Here is a 27,701-nt window from a genome sequence, read left to right as displayed (position 1 = left end):
AGAACCCCTTCATCCATGGGGCCTGTGGCACGGTCCATTTTTAACGTTTAAGGATATTCTGGGAAAGAGAGAAGAGAAAGGAAAAAAAAAAAAAGAAGAGAAAAAAGAACGGAACCAAAGCATGTTTTTCTCTATTACCATAAAGACGGCCTGTGAATGCATGGTATTAGTATCCCGAAAGCTATTAAACTCCTTAGTGATGGGAAACAGATGGAAAATAAGACAAAAGAATTCACAACTCATGTTAGACTGAATTGAATTCCTTTAATTTCACACAATGAATAACATATGAATAGGATTAACTTTTTTTTTCCTTTTTTTTTTAGTTAAGTGCTCTATACTGTGCTAACCTGATTTGGTAGCGAAAAGACTGAGCTTTGTTTTAGAAAAAAATGTTTAAAAACCAACATCTAAGATCATGAAGGAGCATGACATTAAAGCATGCCAGATGTATCTAAGCCTCAAAGAACATCAAGTCCATATCCATTTTTAAATGTACAAAAATGCTTCATGAATAAAAACTGTTACAAAAAGAACATTTCAAACAATGTACAAGTTTTTTTTTCTTGCCTCTATATTCAATAAAATACAAATACATTTTTTTGCTCTAAAATATGTTTACATACAATCAAAGTAGAACATGCAAATTACACTTTAAAAAAGGCTTTTAAAAACCACTTATGAATACAAACTAAAAATTAGCCAGCACGACTTATAGAACAATCTTGTGCCCCATTTGTTTGATTTTTTTAATTTTTTTTTTTGAAATACAGTATATACATATTTAACACTTCATGTGCATTTATTATTTAAGAAATAGCTTAAAAAAATAAAGAAAAAGAAAAGTAAAACAAACCAACATGGGATTGAACAGCTCCCCCATGTTGTCCAATTGGCAGCTCTTTTTTATGTTTTTACATTTTTTTCTTTTTCTTTTTTTTTTCTTTTTTTTTCTTTTTTTTTTAACGTAGTGTTTTATACAGCCTAGGCAGGCATCTTAAGGAGATCTCAAATATGTGTTCTTTGTTAAGATGTGCTTCTAATTTTCTCAGAACTGCTGCACCCCAGTTTTTGGATGATGTGGAAGGAAGAGGCATTGCAAAGGCATGATGTTTGTTTTCTCAATTCAGAAAACCATCCTGTTTGTTTTTTTCCTTTTTTCTTATATTTATTTAGTTATTTATTTATTTTTCTTCAGGATACTACTTAAATGCACTATTTAAGTGCAGTCTTGAATCAGGGCTGTGAAAATAAGTGTTGGGTAAATCTTTGAGTATTGAAAAGTGACTTCTTGTATTGATGTAGTGCTCAGAAGCCCCAGAAATGAATAAGCATCTTGCTGTACCAGATGCTACCAAAAAATGTAAGAACACAAATCAAATACTCTGTATGGATGGTCTAAAGAATTGATGTCCAGTGGAAAGGCATGGGCTATGCTATATGATGGCACCCAAGTAGCTGATTACTGTTATCACTTGCTTAGTTTTTTTCTTTTCAGTTTTTTTGAGTTACCCATAAACATGCAAGGTGCTTCACAGAAAATTAAATAGTGAAGGGCTCAAGAAATTGGCAGTATGAAGCTCTTGGAGACACAAGTGGTCGTTTATTTCTTTCTCTCTTCTTTTTTCTTTTTCTTGGCTTTACACTGTTTGAGAAATATAGGGCCCTCAGAGAGGATGTAAATCCATGGCATCATTTCACATAGCTTACAGCCATGTGATTTTGTTTTGTGTTTTTATTTAAGCATGCAAAAATGTGATAATCTGTGACATGATGGAGGTCTTTGAAAGGCTCTTTTGGGTCTTAATAAGCAAAAGGGCTTTCACCCCAGTGAAGGACCTTGGAAATGCTCAGAGAGAATTTAGAATTTCTTAGTAAAACTTCCTCGTTGTAAGGGAAAAAAAAATCAGAAAGCTCATTACTGGAATATCGTTGGGTAATAAACTGCAGGAGTGGGATTTTAGCCTTAAGCCCTAAAACTAAATCCTTTATGATCTGCATGTAGTACATCGCCTTATAATATTATTCTGTCAGCAACTTGCTTATCATATTTGTAGACTATGCAACATGCAGAACACAAATTATGAATGCCATCTAACAGTATTTCCAGCCTTCTTCCATACAAATTAACAAAATAATCTTGCTGCCAGCCAGGCCTGGATGCACAGGGCTGCTGTTCGGACAAACAGTGAAGACTATATTGCAGCACTGTGCTCTCCCTACACATCCTCTCTGTGAATAAATTTTGGCCATCTGGGCTATCATACACCTTACATGGATAGCTTTCAGCTACCAAGTCTTGAACCCTAGCCTTTGTTATTTTTAGGACCAAAAGTGCCTTTACATTTTTTTTTCTGCCTTTTGTGAAGTGCTCATTGAAGAGCATATGGGGTTGTTCTTTCCACAAGTGGATACTCTCCTTAAGCATTTTGCCTTTAGCAGCATCTCAGATAGTAGTTTTTGTAATGTTAAGAGCATTTTCATAGAATCATGTAATCATTTAGGTTGGAAAAGACCTTTAAGAGCATCTTCCTCCAGCAGTGCCCTGACGGTACTGGATCTGAAGCTGAGGACCCCACACTGTTCAGTAATCCCCAATGGTGGGGTTATGCCCAGAGTCAGCCCAAATCCAGTCCTTTTTGTCACTCTGTGAGATTTGATGCATCTTGTAACCACATGAGGTGTTCAGTGACAGAATTTGGTTCTTTCAGACCTTTGCTCTGCTTGCTACATGTTTAAATGTCCTTCAATGCTAACAAAGAGATCACTGAAGATGAAACTAAGGATAGATGGCTTAGTTTCAGATTATAGGCTACCTGTAACACCAAACACATATTCTTTTTTAAGAGACACCATCAACTACTTTCAGGCCCAAGGGAAAGATGTTAATAAAAGTTTCTGAATCAACTAAACCTCAGTCTGATGCTTTTTAAGGCAGAAGGGAAGAGCTGGAAGAGTCATAAACTGTTTTTTCTGCAGGCCTACATCTTCAGTCAATAACACTGCGCTGATTTGAGAGAACTGAAAAGATAAGTTGGTAGTAACAGAAGGAGCAATGGGTCAGTTTATTTCTAAGCTGCATTAATTGGAAAACAAAAAGCACAAATGAGAATGATGAACATTGTGAGAGAAATTGGAAGCAAACTTCTGTGATCCATCTTATCAGCTGTAAGGAGAAAGGATCTCAAGAATTGTTCCAGCCTTAAAAAAAACAACAAAACCCTCTCCCAGCCCTCCAACCCCAGTCCAAACCCCAAATGCATTCAGTTTTAATAAGCTAAGGTGCTATCACAGAAGAAAAATCAGTCTCTAAAAATAATGAGTTATATGTTTACAGTGTCCCTTTAACACTATAGTCTTGATATGATTTTTGTAAATAAATAGCAGAATAGAAAGATTTTTTTTTTGGCGGGGACTTATTTGTTGTCTTTTTTTTTTTTTTTTTTAATGTCGTGCTATTTGAATTTTCTTGGCAATATGCCAATTAAGCGTTTCTCAAAAAAGTGAATAACAGTTGGCTTGTGAATCATTAAATAATTCCACTCCCCACTCCCTTGCTGGAATTTTCCCTCCCCTCTCCCATTTGAATATCCATCTTGCCATGCCAGGTGTTGGGTGTACTGAAGGACTTTAAAAAGAAAATGAAATAAATTGGAAGTACATATTCCAAATTTTTACAACTGACTGCTTTTTCTAAAACAAAAACAAAAACAAACAAAGCAAACAAAAAAGAAACTATTTTTACTGCAATGGAACAGCTTCACGTTCAGTCTTTGTTTGAGTTAAACATTTTAATTGGGCTGTGGAAATGGAGCTTAGGTATTTTACCCAAGTTAGATCAATGGTTAACGTACAACTTGAATGAGAAATGTACAGTTTGAACTGACCATTTTAAGAGACGATTTGTCACACACAGTTTGCATCCATGCAGACTGAGAGCTTTATAATTACATTATGTACAAAAAAATTTTTTTTTAGTTTATTAAGGCAACCACAACTTGGAGAACATGTCCAAAGTGGCATTAATACAATTGCAGTGGTGATACCCTTTGAACATTTTTATTTTTATTTTCAGGTAAGAACACTTATTCCTTTTTTATTTTTAAGAAATAATTGCCAAGAAATAACCTATTTTCCATAGGGTTTTGTTCTCTATTTTTTAAAACAATCTACTTTATCTATTTTCTTTAAAAGTACAAGGCATTGCTATCCAATGCAAATAATTTGGAGCCTGGGTTTCCCATCATTTTCCCTGGGAATGCAGGTGGTAAAAACTGGTAGTTTTGGGCCCTGTTTTTTTTACTTTTTTTTTTTTTTTTTTTTCTGTTCTACGTTTTCCTTTTATTTTTATTTTTTTATTATTATTGTTTTTTTTTGTGATTTTGTCCATGTTTACTATAACTCTATTCCCCAGAAGTGTCTTGCTGTTCTCTACTCATATGTACCGAGTATCAAAACAACTTGGTTGATGGATGACCCCTTTTTCACATGCCATTGGAAATGCCAAGTTGCTTCATAGAAATGTGCTATCATAACTGAATATCCTTGTACACCTTATTAGAAATGTTGTAATATTCTGTTGTTCCTTGGGATAGCACTCGAAATGAGTGTGTGCACGTGTAAGGCTCTACTTTTCTATTGCCTATATTGCAGCTAGTTGTAACTAGGCAAGTAAATGAGAAAAAATATATAGTTCTAGCAGGAATCAGGCATTTTGGGTTATGTTGCCCCAAAACCTTGTAGGATATAAAACTGAAAAAAATTCAAACATATTATAACCAAGATCACAATTGAGAAAATTACACTATTTTTTTTCTTGCTTTTTTTCTTCTTTTTTTTCCCTTTTTTTAATTATTTTTTTTTATTTTTTTTACAGTGATTTCTACTATGGTATGGTTATTCTTAGTTTCACCTGGCCCACCAAACAGAATCTGAGTTGAGCATGCAGCCCTAGCAACAATGCTCAACTCTCTGCAAGGATGACCTCCCGCCTCCGGGTATGGTGTGAGCACAGCAATGCTGAGATGTTGATTAGTTTTGGAAACTGCAAAGTAGACAATATCCCCAACTTAGAAATCCCCCCACCCCCCTTATCCCCACCTTTCCATCTCCTCACCCTTTCCCCCTCTTTTCTGGGGGACTGGGACCGAAGTGATGAAGAGGAAGATGTGATCCCCATCTCTCCATAATAAGTTTTGGCCACCCAAGTGACAAGTTCAGTGCTGCCTTGGGGGCGAAGCAGACTGTATTCCTCCAGTCTGTCAGTCTTGTCGTACCCTGCTATCAGCACCTGATGTCCAACAGGGTGTGCTGGCCTCAGGGAAGGCCTTCGCTTTCACTTCCTCTGCCTTTCCGGTGCCGCTTCACTTTCATGTCATCCTCCTCCTCTTGTGGTGACTTGCTCTTCCTTTTCCCAAGCCGAGGTGTCCGGGGCAGAGGGAGAGGGGGTGGTGGTGGCGGGGGAGGAAGAGGAGGAGGTGGTGGCGGTGTTTCTCGAGCCATGTGTATGACAGCTTCAATGGTGGCCATGATTGTGTCTTGAGTGGCTGCTTGCTCCAACAGCAATGGATTCAGTGTTGGCCTCTGACCTCTTTTGCTGGGAAGGTCAATGCATTTCTCCAGAACTGGCATTTGGTCTCTGGAATCTTCATCAAAGGAGAGAGGTTGCTTACGTGGACGGCCCCTCCGCTTCTTGACAAAGTTATTGCCTGTTTTTGATTGTCTCTGCAGCCGCTTGGCTTTCAAGATCTTGTTTACATGATCCAGGTTCTTCTTTGTGGACAGGATTTTAGTATAGTTACACATCTTGCGCACCTCACACTGGATTGCTTCGATTTCACAGCGCTTGAACCTTTTTTTCAGAGGTGGACTGGCTGTTGGGAGACAAGGACAGAAACAGGACTGAGTCAAACAGGAGAATGGAAACCTTCATTCATCTGCCTTCAGCATTATGAAGACTGGAGCTTTCAGGTCTGACAGGACAAATATGACTACTGAAAAGTAGATGTGTGAAAGAAGTCTGCATAGAAAGGCAGTATAAGAAAAAAAAAGTAAATAATTTAATGCAGTCCCAGAAGAATTGCTGTTGCCTCCCCTTCTACTATTCTAGATGACAACCTAAATTAAGTTGTGCTCACAGATGTCTCTCCAGCTCTCTTGACTTTTAACGTACCAAGAGTTTTCTACAGTGGTGTTTTGCTGTGGGATTGATTCAGTCTCCTTCCTCAGATGGGAGGGAAGAAAAGGCAGCTTAGCACAGGTGCTACATTGGTCCACCATAACTGTTAAAACTTTATATACTCCAAACATACACTCCTGACATTTTCACCCTGGTTTTTTAATGCTTGGATATCAGATAGTATTAAAAGTTTCTGTTACTGAAACTAGTGGGCACAGGCTTACTCCACTTGTGTTAAATTCGTTAGTTATGCTTGGATTTTTTTACTATCATTTCTGCATAAACTAGCTGAAACTACTCTGTCATATAATTGACTTTAATGGTCCCTGAAGTAAGTTCACTCCTTTCTGGTTCTGATTACTTACTTTAGATCTGAATGAAGTCCAAAGCACTTAAGTCTCTTGCCAAGGTCACATTGTGAGTCATTGTCAGAACTGGAAAGAGAGCCTAGTGTTTGTTGGCCTCTGAGCCTTTACTTAGGACATAAAATCTTGCTTATTTATCTTAAATTATTTCATTGTCCTTTAATGAACATGGCATCTGTTCAGAGTTCAAGATTTCCTTGTGGATACAAGTAACTACCTCTCCATGAGGAAGACAGAACGTATTAATTCTGCTGTTGAAATAACTGGTGCTCCCTTTCACTCCTAACACATCAATTCTGCACTACTGCAAAAGAAATGACGGAGTTCATGAATTCTTTCCAGTAAAGATTAAAACATCCCACTAAATTAACCTCAGCCCACATCTACTTGCAAACTTAATTTACACCTGACTGTCAAGCAGTCATTTGGGTTTGAAATCCTTGAAGTTTCCAGAGCAGCCAAGATTTCAAGAAAGAAGCTATCACTGTCTCCATTGCTAACAGTGCAATCTTCCAGCAGTAGTTTAAAATAAACTTGCTGTTGTAGCAATTTCTGTAGAGATCTAGAAGCAAGTGGCAGAATCTTCCCTTGCTCACCATGACAGATTCAGCATACAAACCTTACTTACTGTCCTCCCCTCTTGGAGAACATAAATTATTGGCTCTTACACTACTATGTTGCTTGGATTCACAAGAAAGCTTGCATAAACAAACCCAAGTTACAATGCAAGAAGTAGGAGTGAGTCATAAACAAAACACAGACATATGCTCTCTTATAAATAAGGACCTGGATGGCTAACTTCCCAAAGTCTGGTTTTCATTAATTACAAAACAAAATACATTTTCCATATGTAACCCACTCCCCACACCAAAAAGAAAAATAAAACCCATTTACAGCTTGTGATTCACAGAGGACAAAAGAATAGAGGAATGCAGTCATTTTGGTACAAAGAAAAAAAAGAGAAAGGAAATGAAATGTCCAAACTATTAAGAGGATCTAATTAGTTGCACAAAATTCCTCTCAAGTAGATCACCCCTAAAAAGTGTGGATGTAAGAGTCCTAAAGGCAACTGACAGTGAGCTCCTTCTCAGTCATCTGATCAAAAAAGTTAGATTCTGGTCACACAAAACCATTACTCTCTGGGGCTTCACTCATGACTGACATACGAAGTCAGAATATTCCCAGTCCTAAGCATTCAACTCCTCTGAGTTACTCCAAAATCCTGAGAGAAGCTTCAGGTCAGAATATTTAATAAGTCAAACAGTTTGTACACCATTTTCTGTCCACATTTTGGCTTTTATTACTATTGTCATGAGCCATTTGTGAGACTTTGAAAACTCCCATGTTCGAGGTGCAATTTTTTTTCTCAGAAAGTTATTGACACAAATTTTGCAGATAGGAATTTCAGCACAAATACAAGAAAAATAGCAAGGCCAATGGTGAAATTAGAAGATTTGGCACTATTCTCATTTTTAATTGGACAGACAGCAAGCCAAAGGCTAGAAGACTAATTTGAAAAGAAGAATTTGAATGATCTTATGTCTTTACTGAGATCTATCAGTATCCGCTATTTCTGCAGCTCAGTATTATAAGCCCAATGAAGTCAATGCAATCTACTTTACACAGGCACTACAGGATGTATCAGAGAATCATAGAATGGCTTGGGTTGAAAAGAACTTTAAAGAACATCTAGTTTCAACCTCCCTGCTGTGGGCAGGGTTGCCAATGTACCTCCACTGTTCCGCTTTCAAAATAGAGTTTACTGCCATTTGGCATGACATTGGGCATCCTCCATACCGCTGATACTGAATAGAGAGTGCACAGGTATTCTGTTGCTCTGATACATATCTTAGGCATTCAAGATGTCCATGATACTGAGGCTTAGAGGCCCGAGTGGAACGTAGACAGAAAATGTGTGTTGTACGCAGTCTGTATAGTTCTCCAGACTTAGTTAGTACACTAATAGTTACGGGTAGATATCCACACATAGGTGTAAATCTGTGAGCTGAACATCCAGTGCCTTCCTTCATTGTTTAAATACTCCCTTGCTCTCATAAAAAAATTGCAAAGTCACAGACCCTTTCAATTTCAATCAAGAAGGAAGGAAGGAAGGAACTCAGAAGGAACTCGGAAGGAAGGAACTCGGAAGGAAGGAAGGAAGGAAGGAACTCGGAACTCGGAACTCGGAAGGAAGGAAGGAAGGAAGGAAGGAAGGAAGGAAGGAAGGAAGGAAGGAAGGAAGGAAGGAAGGAAGGAAGGAAGGAAGGAAGGAAGGAAGGAAGGAAGGAAGGAAGGAAGGAAGGAAGGAAGGAAGGAAGGAAGGAAGGAAGGAAGAAGGAAGGAAGGAAGGAAGGAAGGGAAAGAAAAAAGTGTTCTATGCTGTCTCACTTTATTATTTTTTCTCTTCTAAGTGCTTTGGGGTGTTTATGATTTTCTCAGGAAGTAACTACTACTGCTCTTTCTTTTCTCTCTAGCAAGCCTCTGAACTTGCAGGAATTGTGCTATGTAGTCTGCCAATAGTCAGAATGCATGTAAAGTAAATAAGTAAAATCCCTGTAAGTCAGGTTTTTAAAGGATGTATCAGGAAAATCAATATTATATTGAGTATTGAGAGTCAGGGACAACTGATTTTAAATTTGGAGAAGGGAGACTATGTGGAAAATAGTCTGATGGGGGGAAGATTTGATGAGGTGTGTATATGACAATATATCAGGGAGATCTGCCACAAGAAACCACTATTGAACTAAAAGCCATCATTTGTTATCAACTCCTCTGGAAGCTCTCGGTCAACAGTCTTTGATATAAAATTTTGCTATATTGCCATGTGATACACTGCTTTGCTGAAAACCAAAGATAACTTTTAAGCTTTTCCATTTTATCTAGTCAGACCTTGCTCAACCTTGGATCTAAATTGGTCTGCATTGTTTTTAAGCTTTGTTGTTCTATTCTTGCACATACTTTACTATTTGCAATGTGGTAACCTTGCTCTGGAAGGAAGAATTTTCCCCTACCATTGTCTGGAAGTCTTCTCTCAAAAGAGGAGAGGGGGAAGTTGACCAGAGTAACATGTTTGAACACACTTAGAGAAAGATAGGATGCTGCTAAGAGACGATGCAACATGATGGCAACCTACAGTTGATTTTGCTGCCTGGGCAAAATATTCTATGTTCACCTTGCCAGGCTGCAGGGCTATGTGTTTCCTCTGGGAAGGCCTGAAGCTATTTGGCACAGTCCTGACCAAAGTTAAAAGAGATTAGAAATAGCTGATGAGTGCAGACTCAGGATGCATGAACCTTTGCTTATGCTGGGGTTGTTCACACTTGAGGACATCGATCTGCTTACCATAATCAGTGTATTTCCTCCAGACATAGCTACAAGCAGTGACAGCTTGAATTCAACAGTGCAAAGAGATGCTGGAAGAGACACTTTTCCCACCATAGAACCTGCCTGGAGGCTTGCAACAGCAGAGAGAAGGAGGACATAACTGGAAAATTCAGTACTACCGAAAAAAGCAGTTAGAGTTTAACAGAAGGCAGAACTCGTCCATCATAAAAAAGCTATCACAAGAAAGACTCTTCTCTTCCTCCATATGGAGGATCTGTTAAGGAAGATCCTTATTTCTGAGAGCAATGGGAGAAGGAAGCAGTTTGGCCTCCCAAAACACAGACAATTCAGACAAGCACCTGTATTTTTGAACTGCTTTCTGTAAACTGTTGTCTGAGACTTGTCCCATGTTCTGTCTCAAGTGATGGTTATGAAAACAAACTGGAAAATTGCACACTACTGCTGGACATAGCTGCTGATTCTTTCTGTCCAATAAAGCTTCTGCAATTCTCCTCCATCCCTTCCTATTTAGCCTAAAAAGATATTCTCACTAAGCTACCTCAAAGAAGAAAGATTTGGAGTTAGTCCTAAAGAACACAGCCTTATGCATTTAAAATAAGGCACATGAGTGCTCTATATTTGCCATTGTAAGCGAATGCACTGTGGATCCATCTCACAGATAAATTAAAGTGATTACAGGCCAAGCTGGGAAGTCACACCATGTTGATAATACACATGTAACAGTTTTTGAGGCAGTAAGGGAAGCCTATATGTATGTTCCCAAGAATAGCTTAAAGGGGTCTGATGAACCTGCTCCAGCAGGTACAAGACAAGGAACCACAGCAAGGTGTTCCAGACACTTTGGAAGTTCTTCATTGCTCCTCTAATTTTATTCTGGATGGCTTTGGTGTGTTTGTCACACTAAAGATCAATCTTACTGTCTGTCATTCTCTATCCTTCCAGATTTGTCTGAGGCCACTTGCAAGAACACAGCACAGAGAAGACTGCTCAACAGCTGGGCTCAGTTTGTCTACTTGGTTTGAATGGAGTGATTTTCAAGGAGCTCCCCATTAGTTACAGGAAACTCGAAGCACTGTCCTGTTTTCCCATTAACACAGTTTCTTTCAGTTTTCAATAAATCATTTCAACATCTGGGCTACAGATAAACCAACAATTTAATTAGACTTCTGAAAATCAAAAGAATGAACTATGCAGTCAAGCATATACTTTCATCTTGAAAGTGATCATGAAATATTTGTGTGCTTTCATTCTCCATTGCATTAAAAATCTGTCCTTAGTTTATATATAGGAAAGTCTTAAAGGCAAACAAAGTCTCATGTTTTTCTTCTGTATAAATTTATCCTTTTAGAGGACACTTTACAGCATGAGTCCTTTGTTTTCGCTATTTATTCAGGAAATGAGAGGAAAATCAAAAGGAATGTACCGAAACAGCACTTTCAAATGAATGATTAAGTATGTTATCATTCCATAACTCAGGGATGAAAATACATTTTCTGTGCATGTAGATTCAGATGTTTGACAAGACTGAGAAATTCTTGATGGCTGCATGTAAGATAAGGTATGGTGGGTTCCCCATTCACTGGAAGCTATGACGTAATTCATGATCAACTTCTCTATCTGTGCTCAAAAAAAGGCATGATGATGACAGAATGACTTGGCTCAATTTCTGACAGCATAAAGCTGTATCACCTTCCAATGTAATTGCAAACAGAAGCACAAGGTATAAGCTGATTGAAAAACATGTTACTCTGGCTTATTTATTCCTATGTGCTCTAAATCACTGTTCATTGCCCTAAACAATTTCACATTTTCAAGACAGAACATTATGCTAAAATCACTGAAGTATGCAGAAAGAAATCTCAGCTGTTCCCTAGCTATTCACTAGGTATTCATGCTACACGGATGGGAACATTCAAATAAATGAACAACAGGGCTGAGAAAGGAACCCAAGAGTCTTACTTCAGCCTTTACCTGCTAGACCATAAGTGCTTTTGTTACTTGTATACTCATTATCGCACAAGTAGTGGTATGTGAATAAAGTAGATTTGATATGCCAAGATATGATCGTGATAAGAAAGTGTTAGGAAAACTGCAGCCTGATTATTGCATCAGATACGCACATTTGCAATGACTACTCAAATCAGCGAGAGCAGTAAAAGCACATATTGTTCAGTGCAGAGCCAGAAGGAAGAGGGTGGAGGAGACATAGAAAGGATGGAGAGAAGCCACTTTACCTGCTTCAGATGTTGCTGCTGATGAAGGTAGAAGAGATAATACTGGAGTCGGCATTGTAACACTCTCTACAGTTGCTGGTTTCCTCCTGGTCATCATGTTACAGGCAGAACTTTCCATTTTACTATGAAGTGAAGTCTGGTCTGCTTTTAAGTGGGGGCCTACAATTCCTGGGAAAGAAAACAAAATTTGGATGAACATTGAGGAAGTAGACTGAGTATGGAATATCTGGAATTGTATACTTGGTGACTGTCTTTGCTACTCAAATATATTTTCATATTTCCTTGTATGTGCATGATTTCTAGACCTAATGTAGTTTTGATGCTAACAAGGATCAAAATTTATAGTGATTTCTAATACTTTTTCCTGAAGGAGTGCCATCAGTGATGTCTATAACAATGGCAAACTGACATGGTAATTCTACACTGTGACTTTTCCTCTTACAAAGAAATACACACAACTGTACATGTCTAAATCAGACATATTTCTCATCTCTTTTCACTGGGATCATCTATTTGTCATTCTTTACGTAGTTTGTTCTCTGCACACAGTTACATAGTTCTGTAGTGACTTGGCTTAATATGTGCTTCATCTGAGTAAAGAGCAGGCACAAATAATGGCCTCACATTCTCACTGCCTTTCCAGAGCACACAAGACTTTTACATATTTTTTTTTAGAAATCTTCTTCCTTATAAAGTTCTACCTTACAACTCATCAAAGGGGTTGGAGTTTAAAAAACAACAACAAAAACACCTCTCTGTCATACTTTTGTCTGCCAACTAATTCTGATGGGATCTGAGTTATTGGAGTAGGGGGGTTTTGTTGACTTTGAAAAACTTGCAGTTGATGTTTTATACAAATCCAGAAGTTCTGCTTTCATGAGACTGAAGCAAAAGGAGAGGAATTTGTGTTGTGTCCTTACTAATTTATGAAAACCTTTCCCAGTTTCTGCAATAATTGACTTCAACATATTGTCAACAGTCAACATATTGACGACAGTCACTTGTTTTTCTAATGTAGTTCTTCTGTAATCACTTCTTCCTTTCAAATCTGAACTTGTACATAATCCTCAAAGAAAGTATAGATTTTGGGAATTGAATTACATGAAGATTCATAAAATCATAGAAGAACTGCGTTTGGAAGAGATTTCTGGAGCTCATGTAATCTAATTCCCTTCTTAAGCAGAGTCAGCTAGTTACCTAGGGCCACATCCAACTAGATTTTAAATATTTTCAAGGATGAAGGTTTAAAAATCCCTTTGGGCAAAGAGGAAAGCACTGTCACACTGGTCAGGGATGACTTCTGCTTCATAAATCTATGGATTTTAATACGGCCAGTCTTCTAAAATATTCCCTAACCTGATCCTTATATACCTTAATTATTTTTTCTTTCCTTATAGGTCTCAGCACCTTTGGGTACCTAAAGGCCACACTTATCAGGAAAGGTCAAGGTGATTGAAGATAATGAGTACTTTGTTCTATTCCATGTCCTTTGCCACAAGTCTCTGTTCCATTCAGCAGTGTGCCAACATTTTATCTAGTCATCTTTTTTTTTTTTTTTCCTGCTCCTGTACCTGTAGGAGTGCTTTGTGTTGTCCATCTGCCTTCATTAGATTCAGTTCCAGATAGGCTTTCGCATTCATGAGCCCACCCTGGCATGCTTAGGTATTTTCTCTATATTTCTACAACAGTTCCTGCTTCTTCCTCTTTCTTGGGTTGCTTTCCAAGCCTGAAAGTAGTTAGTAGCTCTTTGCTCATGCATGCAGATCTCGTTACCTTTGCTTGAACTGATGCTCACTATTGTAGAACGTTTTTGAATTTAGAGAAGGTAACTGAAAATCAACAAGTTCTCCTCAAATTCACTTTTATCAAGGGCTGCATCCTGTGATCCAGTAAGATTTTTCAAAACAGGCTGCAGTCCTCTTTTTAATTTTACTTCATCCACTCACAAAAAGTTGAACATGAGGCTTCTTCTCAGCAACTTTTTTCTGATCAGGTGATCTATAGCAAAGGCTCATATTGTCCATATTAGCCTGCTTGTGAATACTCACTTTTAAGCTCTCATTTGGTTCATCAGTTATCCTTAGGCACAGCTCCATGCCTTCCTAGTGCTTTGTTTTATCAAGCTGAAACCTTTTTTTGCCAGCTGGATTCATCACTTCTTCACTTGATTGTGCGTCACTATCTTTTTCCCTATCACTTCTATTTTAAAGCTTTCCCTACAATTTGGCCATACTGTTGGAAAAGATGCTTTTATTCCCTTTAATCAGATGAAACTCCTCTCTTCTTAGTGGTTCTCTAAATTCAATAAGGATCCTATGATCAGAAAAAAATTAATCCATTTTGCCAATACTAGCTGCACAATGAGCTGTTATTGGACAAAAACTATCCAGTCTTTTTCAAGCTCACTTGCAGGATTGAGGAGAAAATTACCTGCATCCATCCTCATGTTCTTGACCACAGCCTTTGGAGACACTCAGCCATAATTGTCCAACTCCAAAACTCCAGAGTTCCAGCAATATTATCAGTCCAAGGACTGCTGAAGCCTTAGATGTTGTTCCACAATGTCACTGATCTAAGTTCCAGGCCATTGGAAAACCTTTCTTGACAGCAGATCAGGTCAGGAGACTTGGGCCTCCATCTTCTTGAGAAGTTAGCACCCATTGCTTTCCCTGACCACACCTGGATAGTATGTGGCAGTTCCACAAAGAGTTCCTTCAAGACCTTCAAAGATGTTCTCAGAAGATCAAGTTAATCTCCAAGCAGTTTGCTGCCTCTGTTGTCAGTACTCAGCCACTCCAGATATAAATGTTTTCTTGCATTCAGTTAGAGCTGCTATGGGAGTTATTCTTGCATGTAAAATGAGAAATAGTCAGGAAACTTACAAGTGGCCCCAGAAACTGTGGAAAAGATCTCCATCAGACTAAGGCAGTGCACTGAACTAGTGAGAGGAGTCTGAAAGATTAGGGGATACAGAATGAATGAGTCTGGAAGAAGAGTACAGATTAAAAACCTGTGACTTAATAAAGTAGAATGAGTCTGAAAGCAGAAATAGTCAGGGCTGAGACAGTATTTCAGTCAGAGGTCATGGCTTGGAAGAGATATACAGAGGAACCTTGCATATTTGACTGTACATTCTCCCAGAGCCTCAAATTGAGTACTAAGCATCTCAGATTGTATCCATTCAAGTTCAATCCATCTCTGCTCAGCTTCTCAATTACAAATGGGAACAATAATATACCCCTCATCTAAAGAGCAGTGCTGCAAAAATAAAATTATCAACATTAATGAAACATTCATCTATTCATAGCAAGGCTTAGAAATGTGGAATAAATGAGACAGAGGGTCACACACTGAATAAGGAGAGGAAAAATCAAACTACCAAATAGCTGTTCATTAGGTGAGTGCTATACATTGAATAAAGCAATGTTCCACAGAAAGACTGGAATATTTGGCTAGGCAATTATGCCTACATGATCCTAGACTATGGAACTGTGCATAATCAAAACTAAGATTTCACCACCCCATAGAGTTTGAGTTTTAACATTACTTTTCCATGAATGTAGACTGTACACAAGAAATGTGTATATGTGTGGGTGTATGTATCAATACACATACATATGCACGTGCATATAATAACCTCATAAATTCAACATCTGGTTCTAATTAAACTGAAGGGCCTATATAAAGAGCTGTATGAAAACATGCAGCTGTAACCTGTTGACCTCTATTGATAAAAACGGTCTCTGTGAAGCTGTGCTTCAACATATCAAGGGACAGTCATTCATTTTTCAAAGGTAATCCCTCACAAACCACTTATCCTCTCAAATCTCTACCTGCACACAGTGTTTGCATTAGGGACCTTGATTTATGGATTCCCATTCCTTGGATGGAGAGGCCGACTTCCTGTTGCCGTGGTTACTTGGATCTTGGTTCAAGGTTAAACTACTCCCAAATCAAAATCAGTGGCAGGCTCAGCATCTAACAGCCAGGTTATTGACTACCCTAGGATGCTTAAAGGTCAAAGACCAAAGTGCTGCTTACTGCCTTTGGAGTGAGTCGATATTTTCAATATTTTTATTCTGTTTCTTTTGAAGAAGTAGTTGCTGCTCAATTACCACCTACTTGGGTTTAGCAAAGTCATACAAATCATTGAGAAAAAGTCCTCCCCCTACATAAGAGATATGCATGTAAGGAATTACTTCAAAGTCTACATGGCTCAATTGTAGCTCATCACTGGTGAATCTTGGGTCTGGCTATCTGTCTTTTGTTTTAAACACTTGCTTTCTTGAGCCGGAATCACTCGCCTCACTGAGTTTTGCCTTTGAATTGAGAAACAATAATTTATGGACTTGAAACACACAATAAGGAAGAATCATTGGGTCTCTTTCCCAGATACCAAAATGGTAACTGAGATTTGGAGGCACCACTGGGCAGCCATGGAGTTGTAACAGTTTTTTCACAAGGCTGTGATTCACACTGCAGTACTAGGATATTCATTCCTGAATCAAACTGACTCACTGATGTGGGATCGCCACCTTTCATTAGACTATTTCTACTCATTTGGAATGCTCGGTTTAGGAAATCTGAAAAAAGAGGTAATCTTAGTTCAGCCCATATTCGAATAAAATAAAAATAAATAGTTTGTAACACAGTGAAAGGGGGTTCTTTAAAAGTCACGATTCAACTGTTAATTCACTTTTTTTTCTGCTCCAGACAGGGAGCAAGATGATATGTACAGATGACCTGTTTCAGACTTGTTTTTTCCACTTTCTAGTTGATCTTTGTTTATTTCCTCCAATTTTAGAGATTGTTTCACCCCATGAAAGACTTGTGTCTTAAGTTATCTGAGTCCTGCTGATATCACAGACAACAGTGCATGCACACACAAGTGAACAATGGGTAGCAGAGCAGGGAGAAAATTAATCATTACTTGTTAAATGAGAAAGGGCAAAGGCAAAAGATTGCTTCAAAAGCAGGAGTGGATGTACATGAAGGAGATTATCAAGAACTTAATGCAATAATGGCATGATTATAAATAAATAATTATGATGATCATTAATAAAAGGGTGAACCATGAATAGCACTATTCAAGTTGAAGACAGACTGACAGAAAGGCTGTGTACGATGCAAAACAATACTGATGTAAAATGGGCCCTTTACTTAAAGATTTATGGGTCCCCTGGTACTGGCTAAGCAACTTATGAGCTCTGGTTGATAATTAATACCTTAATTTTAAAGGCCTAGTCATTATTGTTGTTATTAAGTACTTACATTGCAAGTAATGTGGTCTAGCTCCACAGTGCTAAGTTCTGTACAAACAGATTATTAACTCTCCTTATTATACTGTTGTTATATCATGTTTACATTGCTTATGTATTCAACTATTTTTTCTCATCCTGTACGTATATGGAAAGGTTGTTGGACAATGTCCACCTGATCTTCTTTAATTTGTGTGCAGAAGCCAGTACAACATGCAGCCAGGCTGGATCTCTAAGTGCCAGTTCAAAAATGATAACATATTACATCGCCATTGGAAAAGAGTTCAAAAATGCCAGTTCAAAAATGAAACGATATTACATCGCCATTGGAAAAGAGAGGAAATCAGGTGATAAAACTGGTCACAGCAAAGTTTCTGTCAGGGAAGATTTATCTTTAGAAAATGCCTGGCATTGGATTTCGCACTCTCCACAGATTTCGGAAATCCATGGCTGTACTTAAATTGTTTATGCGTCCAACTATTGTTATCAGAAAACTCCTACAATTTTTCTACCACTCTCTTTGCACAATGTAGCTACATCGTGCAGTTGTACAGGAATGCACATTTAAGCATTAAGTTAGTCATAGTATTTGCATTTTGATAGCTACTATGTTTTGAATAAAGAACCAGAAGAAGTCTTGTATGTGGGTGAATTTTTTTAAAGGCTAATTTTAAATAAATCAGTCAAAAGTTTGGCATTGCGTCACGTTCCAGAAGGGAGAACTGAATTACTATGTGATAAATGTAGTTAAGGAAAGTAATTATTCTTCTTAAAGTAATATTATTACCTTTCTAGCTTATGGAATTAATTTCCCTGGATTCTATTTGACGTGTATTATCATTTTAAAATAACTGTACTTTCAACGTACAGCACTGCTTTATGGCTTCGGGTCCTTTTATCTTCCTTCTTTTTCCACTACTGCACTAAAACCTCAAATTTCACCCCTCCCATGAAGGATTTTCTGTTCTACAGGATGTATTTCCTTTGAATAGTTCCAGTATACTACTACTACTACTACTACTACTACTACTACTAATAATAATAATAATAATAATGATAATAATAACTCTCATTGCCAACAGGCAAAAGTTTAAGACATGGAGACTGCTTTATTTAATTCCAGGCTACATTCTTACTTTTTTTTTTTTTCTTTTCTTTCACTTTAAAATCAAGATTTCTTTAGAGAAGGAGAGAGGGAGACTGAGAAAGCCATCATTAGATAGATCTTCTGATCTTTATCTGCAGTAGCACAGTCAGAAGAGCTAATGCTATGATGATAGCTTTGAAATCTCTTAGGAATTGGATAAAGAGAAGCGATAGTGATGAACTCCCAGCTAATAAACAGAGAGTGCTTATTTCTGCAGAATGATCAATTTCCAGATGTCCTGAGGCTTGTCTGATACAGTTGATTTACTCATTCTCCCTCACTTCACTAATAAAGCTCAAGTCCAACATCAGATTAGAGAAGAGCCAGATTTCTTAAAGGGGCAAGAGGAGGGCTGGCATCATGGAACGTAAATGCTGGGAGACATACTAATCTCTTCTGCCTCCTCCCATAGCCACCAAGCTGTCTTAAACAGCTGCCTTCTGCTGAAATCATACACTTTATCCGCTTTGGGTTAGTACAGTAATACAGACAATTAATTTGTTATCTTGTTAGTGGAAATTTAATGCAATGATCTAAAAGAACTCTTACATATTGTGATAAACTTTTGTGCCTCCAGGGTGCTTCTCTTCCATAGGACTCATTTCACATCCCATCCATTATGTAAATGAAATGTGGAAATAGTTTAGTTCCCCTAATGTATCTGTACACTGATGGATTGCACAGTCAGCCCTACTAAAACTAATGAGGTTAAATGCATTTTGCCATTCCTTTCTACTTGGGTGAATCTCTGCACCTGAGTTGAAGAAATTCAAGTCCTCTTCACTGTCCTGAAGATAATTGTGTTTCCTGACAGGAAGCATAGTGGCAATTGTTGCCTACTTGAGGACTCAGAAGGCATTCCTTGCAAGCAAAGCAAATGTTATTGCTATATACAGCCATGGGGTAGTCTGTAGAGGATTCAACTCATCTTTCACTTCAGGAGCTGGGTCCCAGGACTGCACTGGGCTATGTAATGGCATGTAATGTTTGAAAACCATCTAGCTGTTGTCATTCTCCATGCAATAACTAAATCCAAGGAGGAAAGAATAAGAAAACGTTATTTTGCTCATCATCTTATTAAGTCTCAAGCCCCTCCTTACCCTTCCAGCTAAGAGGATGATCAACTGTAATTTAATATAAAAGGCCATCTTCCAACTATTTACAACTTATATTTTGTATTATTAGGTTTTCTAGGAGATGAAGTCTTAAGCCTTGTATTTCGATTTTGTTTTGGTGTTGCTTTTCCCATGGAATCCTCCATCTCACTCCCTTCCACCCTCCTCCAGATATTGCGAACATGAAAATATAAGAGACATGAAACAGGGGACTGAGGAATAACAGATCTTTGGTCACGAGAATCAGAATAATGTGTGCAGAGAAGTTCAATCCTTCAAGGTCTGAAAGATGAAAACTGATTAGATGAAGCTGATAAACAGTTCAGATGCTAGAACAGTAAAGGACATAGACTCAAGGGGGCTGAGTGCACTTGTACTTGGTCCCCTCCAGCTCCATTTTCCTTCAGGCATGGTGGAACTGGGATTTGAAAATATCACAGAAGAAGCCACCAAAATCTGTCATGCCAGGGACTGATGAACGCATGACATGAGGATTTCCAGCAGAACTTGGATCAAAGAAGATGACCGCATGAGCCATTGTCAGGTGACAGCAATCAATAAATTTAATGAGAGAAAAACCTGAGGGTTCAGAAGGCTAATTCAGAGTCAAAGGCTCCAATATCCCAGGCCTTGTGAACACAGATTTAAGCTACAGGGACTTGTTAATGGGTTCAGAGTCAAAGGTTTGTTCTGCCCAGAGCCTGTAACTTTCATTGAGCAGAAAGATACAGTTTACAGTTGCTGGAGACGGACAGAATAAAGGGAGACAGACAAAAACTGATGGTGCTGAAGAAATTAAATTTGCCATGAAATATTTCAATGAATGAATCATTTAATACACAGTGATGAAGAACTAACTTCTCTTGCAGAGAGTGAAGGACAAATATTGAAAGCTTTGAAAGACGAGAAACGAAAATAAGTGTTTGAGGAAGCACAGTAGGATAGGGTCGAAGAGTGAGCTAAAGAGCTCTTTTTTAAGCATTAAAAGCCATTAGGTATCCTGAAGGGCAAAAATAATAAAAAAAATATGTATATGTAGCTGGAAGCAAGAACCAGCTTAGAGATGAGTAGTCATGCTGAAACGAACTGTCATAGTGGATGCCAATATGCTCACTCAGGAGGAAGGAAACAGGAGCTAGGATTTCTTTCTCTAGAACACAGCTGAGGAAAGACAGATGGGAGAGTTTCAGTTGTAAGTAATGAGAAAAGTCAGGGGTGGTGTTTGGAGTTGTTTTTCTTAACAACAGGGATGATCATTTTTAAATGTGGCAGATAGAGCTGATATCCCCTAGGCAAATGGAGTTGGGAGCAGTTTGTATTTATCACAGATTAAATGGGACAGTGACAGCTTTGGTAGGAGAGTGCTGGCATGAAACATGGGCAGAAAAGTCAAGTTGCTGGTGGGGGAGGATGAATAAGGCACCAGGATGGGGCTGTTGTAATGACAGATTCGATTTTCAGGCACATCTAGTGTAGAAAAGGTCATGACAGGTAAATGCAGTTAGCAAAATTATTAGCAAAATTCTTGCTGAACAAGTTTGACTAAGATACCTCCACTTAGAAAACACAGCACAGTATATTACACTAGAAATTACGTGGCTTAGGTTCTATCTGCTTGTGCATCTGGAAAAAGTGCATCTGATTAACATAGAAAACTTAGCTGATGTTTTCTTTGTAACTAAAATGTCATATTTGCATTAAAATGATTTAAGTGGAGATGTATGTGTTAAAAAGGTAAACAGAGCAGTTGCTGGAACCCAAATGCCCACTGCACCAAAGAAAAACCAAAGAACCAGGTGGGCATCTTCACCATCTGGCATAGTCTGGAAATATCTGACCTTCTCCCCAGAAGGGTTCACACCTTTCTAGCCACTTGCAGCTGCTATCAAAGGCAGCTGTGTCACAGTGGTAGGCACTTGGGAACAGGTGGGATAAAGATGAGCTGAAATCCTTCCCTGAATTCAGTCACAGAGCTGATAAGAACATCCAAGACTGCTGACTTTCCAGTTAGAATCCTCCCTGCTGAGCAGCCTGGGCATTTCATTTCTCTTCTTTATGTATAACAAGCTATGCTCCAGTTCATACAATGAGAAATACTCTGAGTGCAACATACATTGGAAATAAAATCTCAGCTCTTAATGGAACTCCCAGTATGCCCTACAATCTAGGAGGCTGTAATGGAGGAGTTTTTATTTTTAGAAGATTTTGTGCTGACTTTGTTTTAATATCTGAGTACATTTATCCCACTTTAATGCTATTTTTTCACTAAAATGAGTGCTTGCTTTATCAGCACTAGGAATGAAAAATAATACACATTGGTAGTGCACATAACATTCTTCTCACTCCCTCTATGTATTTCAGATCAACAGATATGGGGCATTTATTCTGAAAACCACAGTAATTGACTGGAATATGAAAACTGAAATCTATTTAAATAGATGTATAGGTAAGATCATAAGTGTTATTACCAATTAACCTTAGCAACACAATTTTAATAATTAGTTAGCACTGTCATATATTGTACTTTAATTGTTGTTCTATTCTAATGGCATTCTGAAAATGATCTCTCTTGTTTCCTATCAAAAACTTCAGTGATAACTGTTGCTCTGATACAAGCCTTGGCATAAAGCATTTGTTTCTGGCATTTTTTTTCAATTAAAATTCTGATAGGAAACACTTCACTGAGAGTGATTTTCATTAAAATTCTTCCTGCAGAATGCTTCCTTTAGCAGTGTAAGAAGGATGGCAGAGAGACCATATGTAATATGGTCAGAGAATGCCTCCACGGAGTATAGACACAAGAAGGGATCTGACTGATGAAGAAGAGGTTAAAGAGGTGAAGACTGCAAAGTGGAATGAAACAGGGAATAAAGAGCATACTGGGAAAACCATAAATGCTCTTAACCACTGACATTTGGGGTATTGCTATCAACTTGAATGCTGCATATCAATGTCATTATCACTCCAGATTTCCTGAGTGCTTTTCTGTATAAATTTAAAGCAAGCTTATCTTCAGCTTTCTTGTTTAATAATACCTATAAGATGTTATAGGTTATTTTCCAATGAACTGCTGTATACATATCCTTATATACTTGTAATCACATAATCACAGAACTGTACGAGTTGGAAGGGACTTCCAGAGATCATTGAGTCCAACTCCAATTCCAAAGCAGCTCCCAGCCCAGGCTGCACAGGCAGGCGTCCAGGCAGGTCTTGGATGTCTCCAGAGAAAGAGACTCCACCACCTCTCTGTGCAGCTCCAGTGCTCCATCACTTCACTGTGAATAAGTTCCCACACACGTTTGTGCAGAACTTTCTATGCGTCTGTTTGTGGCCATTTCCCCTCATCCTGTCACCACAGATGATATCACATAATACAGTACGAGGCAGATCAAATACAGAAAAGGCAGAATATAATGATCCAGAAAACTCTGGGATAGCAACAGAGAAAAGATGATGCAAGCAGAAATTTTCTGTAATAAAAATTGCTTTGCTGGGCTAGTATAAGTTTATTAACAAAATGGAAATATTGAGCAGCGGCAGAAACTGCTGAAATTCCAGCTCTGACTGAGATTTTGATCAGACCATCAAACTACAGAAAAAAAAAAAAAAAAAAAGAAATTTAGGAATCTGCTAAGAATAGTATCTCCAGCCTTTGGGCTTGAAATTAAGTTTATAGTGTTCACATCCCTGAAGGGTTTACCTAATGATAGGTTCTAGATTCAGACAATTGTTTACAACATAAACCTGCAAGTTCTGTAGGAAAACTAGAACCCCCGGAGGAAGAAATCTAAAGAGATTTTCTTTAGAATTTTGAGCATGAAAAGCCACGGAGGGTGCCCTTGTTTTCTCCTACTGGGACAGCTGCCAGTAAAACATCTGAAGATTCTTCAGATTTTTACCTATGCCCTCCTTAAGTTAGTGTAAGAATAGAAGTAGTTAATTTCATCTAACTTTACGTGGCCACAGCCCAGTTTCTACATCAGAACTATGCATCTAAGCTGCTATTGCGGGCAACAGAGATCAAATTAATTGTCAGAAAAGTGGAGTGGGAGATTCAACAGAAAAAGCAGGGGTTTTCTTTATTCCAAGACATACTGCCCTGCAGGATCCAGTGACATGATTTAGTGGTGGGTTGTTAGAGTTAAGGTAGTATGGTTTGGTTCTGGCTGGACATAATGATCTTGAAGGTCTTTTCCAACCTGAGCAATTCTATGATTCTGTGATTCTATATGCTGGCTAAACTTTTACCAACTGTTACTAAAGTGGAGACATCTAACTCACATATCTATCTCCTGCTGGTGAGAGAATCCATCCCTCCAGAAGCAAGATGGTCAAATATCAAAGTGCCAGGTTTAAACTCCTCATGCTCAAATAGTAAGGCTAAAATATGGACAGTATATCCCGGAGCCAGAAGTGTAAGCTTTATACAGGCACCTGGTTGTGTTTGAAATGCCCTAAGGTATTTAAAACCTCCAAGGGTGTCTGGCAGATATGATAAAGGACTTCAGGCAAGACCTCTGCCCTTCAGCAAGAGCAGCTGGAGGCCAGGCAGAATATCCTAGGCTTCTCAAATGACAGCTGACAACTACAAGTTGGCAAATGAATCGAACCCTGAGCCTTCATCTTTGCTTGTCCCAAAGTCTCTTGTGGGTAGGGAAATATCTCATCATTGTAAATATCCTCTTGTCACCAATGAACAACACAAACATGCCCTGACAACTCTTCTCTGAATGGGAAGATAATGGTTGCAAGGCAATGAAGTATATAAAATATATTTTAAAAACCACAGAGACTTCCCACACTTCTTTAGGATGAATTTATTACCTAAGAAGAGAGAGGAAAAAAATTTTGTCCCATGACAATGTTTTTTTCTTGATATGGAAAAGACAGGAGTACAATTTTTTTCCCTTTTCCTAGAAAAATGAGCATTAAAAATGTATCTAAAACCCCAGAAATTCAAAATTGCGTGGACTTACAGGACATAGCTCTGTAATTGCTAGCACAGACAGAAGGAATCAATGAAATAAACACAGCCTATCCAGCAGATATAAGCACAAGCCATCCCAAATGTATAATTCATTTCATCTGCATCTTTGAGATAACTCAAAGCAAAGAGGGAAAAATGACTCAGACTGATTGGACAACTAACTAAGTTTAACATTTCCTCTCCTTTCTTGTTTACCATTATTCATTGTTCATTTAGTGATGAGAAAAGGCACTGGAAGTCAAACTGTCAAGATGGCTCATGCACATGTATCATCTAAGTAACATTTCAGCCACTCAGAATTTAAGTTATGGTTAAGTCTTATGCCGGGCTTCTCCACAGGAATTTCTCTTCTCCCCACAAACATAAAATCCATTCTATCTAGACATGTGAATCCTCAGAGATTGGGGAAAAAGCTACAAAATATCAGATATATCAGTAAAACATCATCATCAATGAAGATTAACTGCTTCAATAAGGAGAAAAAAAAATGTTTAGCAAGTGCTGGTCATTTCCAGGGATTGCTATGCTATTCCTGTATAGCAGTGTGGCTGCTTCTCATTCCAAGAGTAACAAAAAAAAGTCTTCTGTTTTTTTAAATGATTTGGAACCACTTGGCATGTGACTTCTAAAGTGTTTAGCACAGTCTTACGAAAATGTCATGAAAATTTATCAGCCTAGGCCCCAAATCTACTTGCCTGTCTTGTACCATAAGTCATCACACTAATGAAAATACTAATGACATTTCAATTGCATTTCAAGAGAAATGAGCTGCTTCGGCTGAGCAGAAATTAGAAAAAAAATTAAATTTTCACGTGAAGAGTATATCACTCTCCCTTGTTATTATTATTAATTAGATGAAGCACTTGGCTTCATTGACATCTGGAGTCCCACTGGTTGAGTCACAGTACACACAGAAAGTGAGAAACAGGACACATCTCTAAACAAAGAGGAAAGAGTCAGAAAACTGAATGGGAAATACAAACCCTTAGAATGTTAGAGAGTCTCACTGAAGTTCAACCTAGGATATGTTAGAGTGATGGTAACAGAGAGAAGCAGACATCTCCAAAGAACAAACTAATTCTACTTGGACCAGAAGCCTGTATTCAGATAATGCTAATTACTCCTGGAGGTGCCCAGATTGGCTTGTGCAGACTTACAGCCAGGAAAATTGCAGGCAACACATCTCTTCATCATGACACAGCTGCTCAGAGTGTTAAGGCTTCCCCCTCTTGGTCTCCAAGCCAGTTTCCTACCACAGCCATCACCTTGGATCTATTAGTAGGATGGCTGCAAGCTGTGTACATTCTTCGAGGCATGAGGGCTAGAGAAATGAGGTGTCTCAGATCCCTCTGTTGTGGAATGGGAAAGAGAAATCAGCTGGGTAGGACTCTAGCAGCCAGCCAAGATCAACACATAACAGTAAAAGAAAGGGAGGGGTTGTCCTGTGTTGGGTCTTGTACTGAGTGAATGTGGACCATGCTTCCACAAAGGAGAAGCTATGGCAAGAGGCTAGCGCTTCTGTGAGACAGCTGAGAGGGATGTGCTCCCACACATGGATACTGTCGTGTTGCCTGGGAAAGACCCAGCACTGAGCTAGCTGCCAGAATTTGTGGGTGAGCAGACTTGACAACCCAAGGAATACTTGCCAGGTCTGATCCTAAACCATATCTACTGGCAAGCACTTAGCATTTTGGAAACTTTGGGATCTTTTGAGAAAAAATTTAAGAGGAGATGTAATGCCATTCCTACAACAAAACAAAACAAAATAAAATCAAACCCTGGAAAACCACAACTGTTCTCATGTTCCAATCTGCTCTGCCATGAAACCAGAACAAATAGGTTGTGGCACGGTTTTAAGAGTCGATTATAAAACACCCCATCAGAATACAAACAACCCACACTGACAAAGTAATCTCTGTGGATCTCAGTGGGCCTGACCTGCTGCTGCCCTCTTCCTTGTATAGTCATGAATACAAATGCAAGGTGAATGCCGGCTGCCTTATGATCTGGTGACATTTTACACCCATGTTACTGATGTCAACAACTGCATGAGGCAGCAGAGAATCAAACTCAGGATAACTACTTGCAAAAAATAGATGAGCAAACTAAAGGCATGTTTCCAAGAAGTTTAGGTATTTCAGAGATGAAGTTTACATGGCTAAGTCAACTCCTTCTACACTTCCACATTTACTTAGGGAAAAGCCTTGTACTTAACACTGTATTACAATTAATTGCTGGAACACATGCTGCGCCATCTCAACAGGAGAGCTGTTCTCCATTCCTGCCATCTCTCTTCGCGAGTGTTAAATCTGTGTACAGAAATATGTCCCTGACAAAACCATTCAGAAAACTTCAGAGACCAAAGCCTGCAACTTTTGTCTCCAGTGTGCAATGGGAGTAAATTATGACTCCTGGCTCATTCTGTTCAAATGGTCCTTTCTCTTTTAAGCAAACAAACGAATAAACACTAAATGTCCTATTCCCAGCTGGTATTAGTGCAATGTTATGTTTGAGACTTTAAAAATGTAAAAGTCAAACCATTCATACTGATGGGTCCCGTAGCAAATGTAACGTTGTCCCAGGGGTACCTACATTGTGTGGTATTGCTGCACATGGTATTAACTTTTATGCCTCCATCTATATGTGCAATGTGGCTCATTTATAGTTGCTCTGGGAACCACTATGTTTACATAAATTTTAATTTCCTGTCTTTTGTTTGTTCTCTTTATCATCTTTCTAAAACAAAATTTTCTATGTGAAGTTTAGTGCTCAACCAATTATCAGCAGATGGAGGCACAGGAGAAATGACATCCTCTCATTTTTCCATGTGGCTCTGTCAATATGCCTCCATGTAGGTTTGGACCCATCAGACACTGCAGAGGTACAGATGTAGTACTTTATTTGACTAAAGCAGGCCTTTTCCCATGGATTGTGCCTATTTTGGTCCACTGTCTCCTGGGATCTAGCCAAAAAGAGGTCCTTTTCAACCGAGGTCATTCTATGATTCTATGATTCAAAATATTCCTGTTATATTGTCATGGACCATCATATCATATCTCATTTTCTGTT

General features: G+C 38.5%; 1 protein-coding gene across 2 annotated transcripts in view; it reads right to left on the bottom strand.

Annotated features, from left to right (window-relative positions):
* Positions 1–244: 244 nt before the first annotated feature.
* Positions 245–27,701, bottom strand: part of SETBP1 (SET binding protein 1) — a 264,102-nt gene continuing 236,645 nt past the window's right edge. For both annotated transcript variants that reach the window (XM_065747106.1, XM_065747107.1), the window contains 2 exons: positions 12,123–12,290; positions 245–5,873 (listed from right to left, as the gene is read on the bottom strand). In XM_065747106.1, coding sequence (XP_065603178.1) covers positions 5,317–5,873; positions 12,123–12,290 — 725 coding nt within the window. In that variant the 3' untranslated portion in view covers positions 245–5,316. The remainder of the gene's footprint in view (positions 5,874–12,122; positions 12,291–27,701) is intronic.

This window comes from Cyrtonyx montezumae, unplaced genomic scaffold (assembly GCF_038088225.1).
Source record: "Cyrtonyx montezumae isolate F1298 unplaced genomic scaffold, pur_monq_1.0 scaffold_41, whole genome shotgun sequence".
Taxonomy (NCBI): domain Eukaryota; kingdom Metazoa; phylum Chordata; class Aves; order Galliformes; family Odontophoridae; genus Cyrtonyx; species Cyrtonyx montezumae.
The sequence above is the reverse complement of the archived record's forward strand: the minus strand, read 5'-3'. Positions and strand labels throughout refer to the sequence as shown.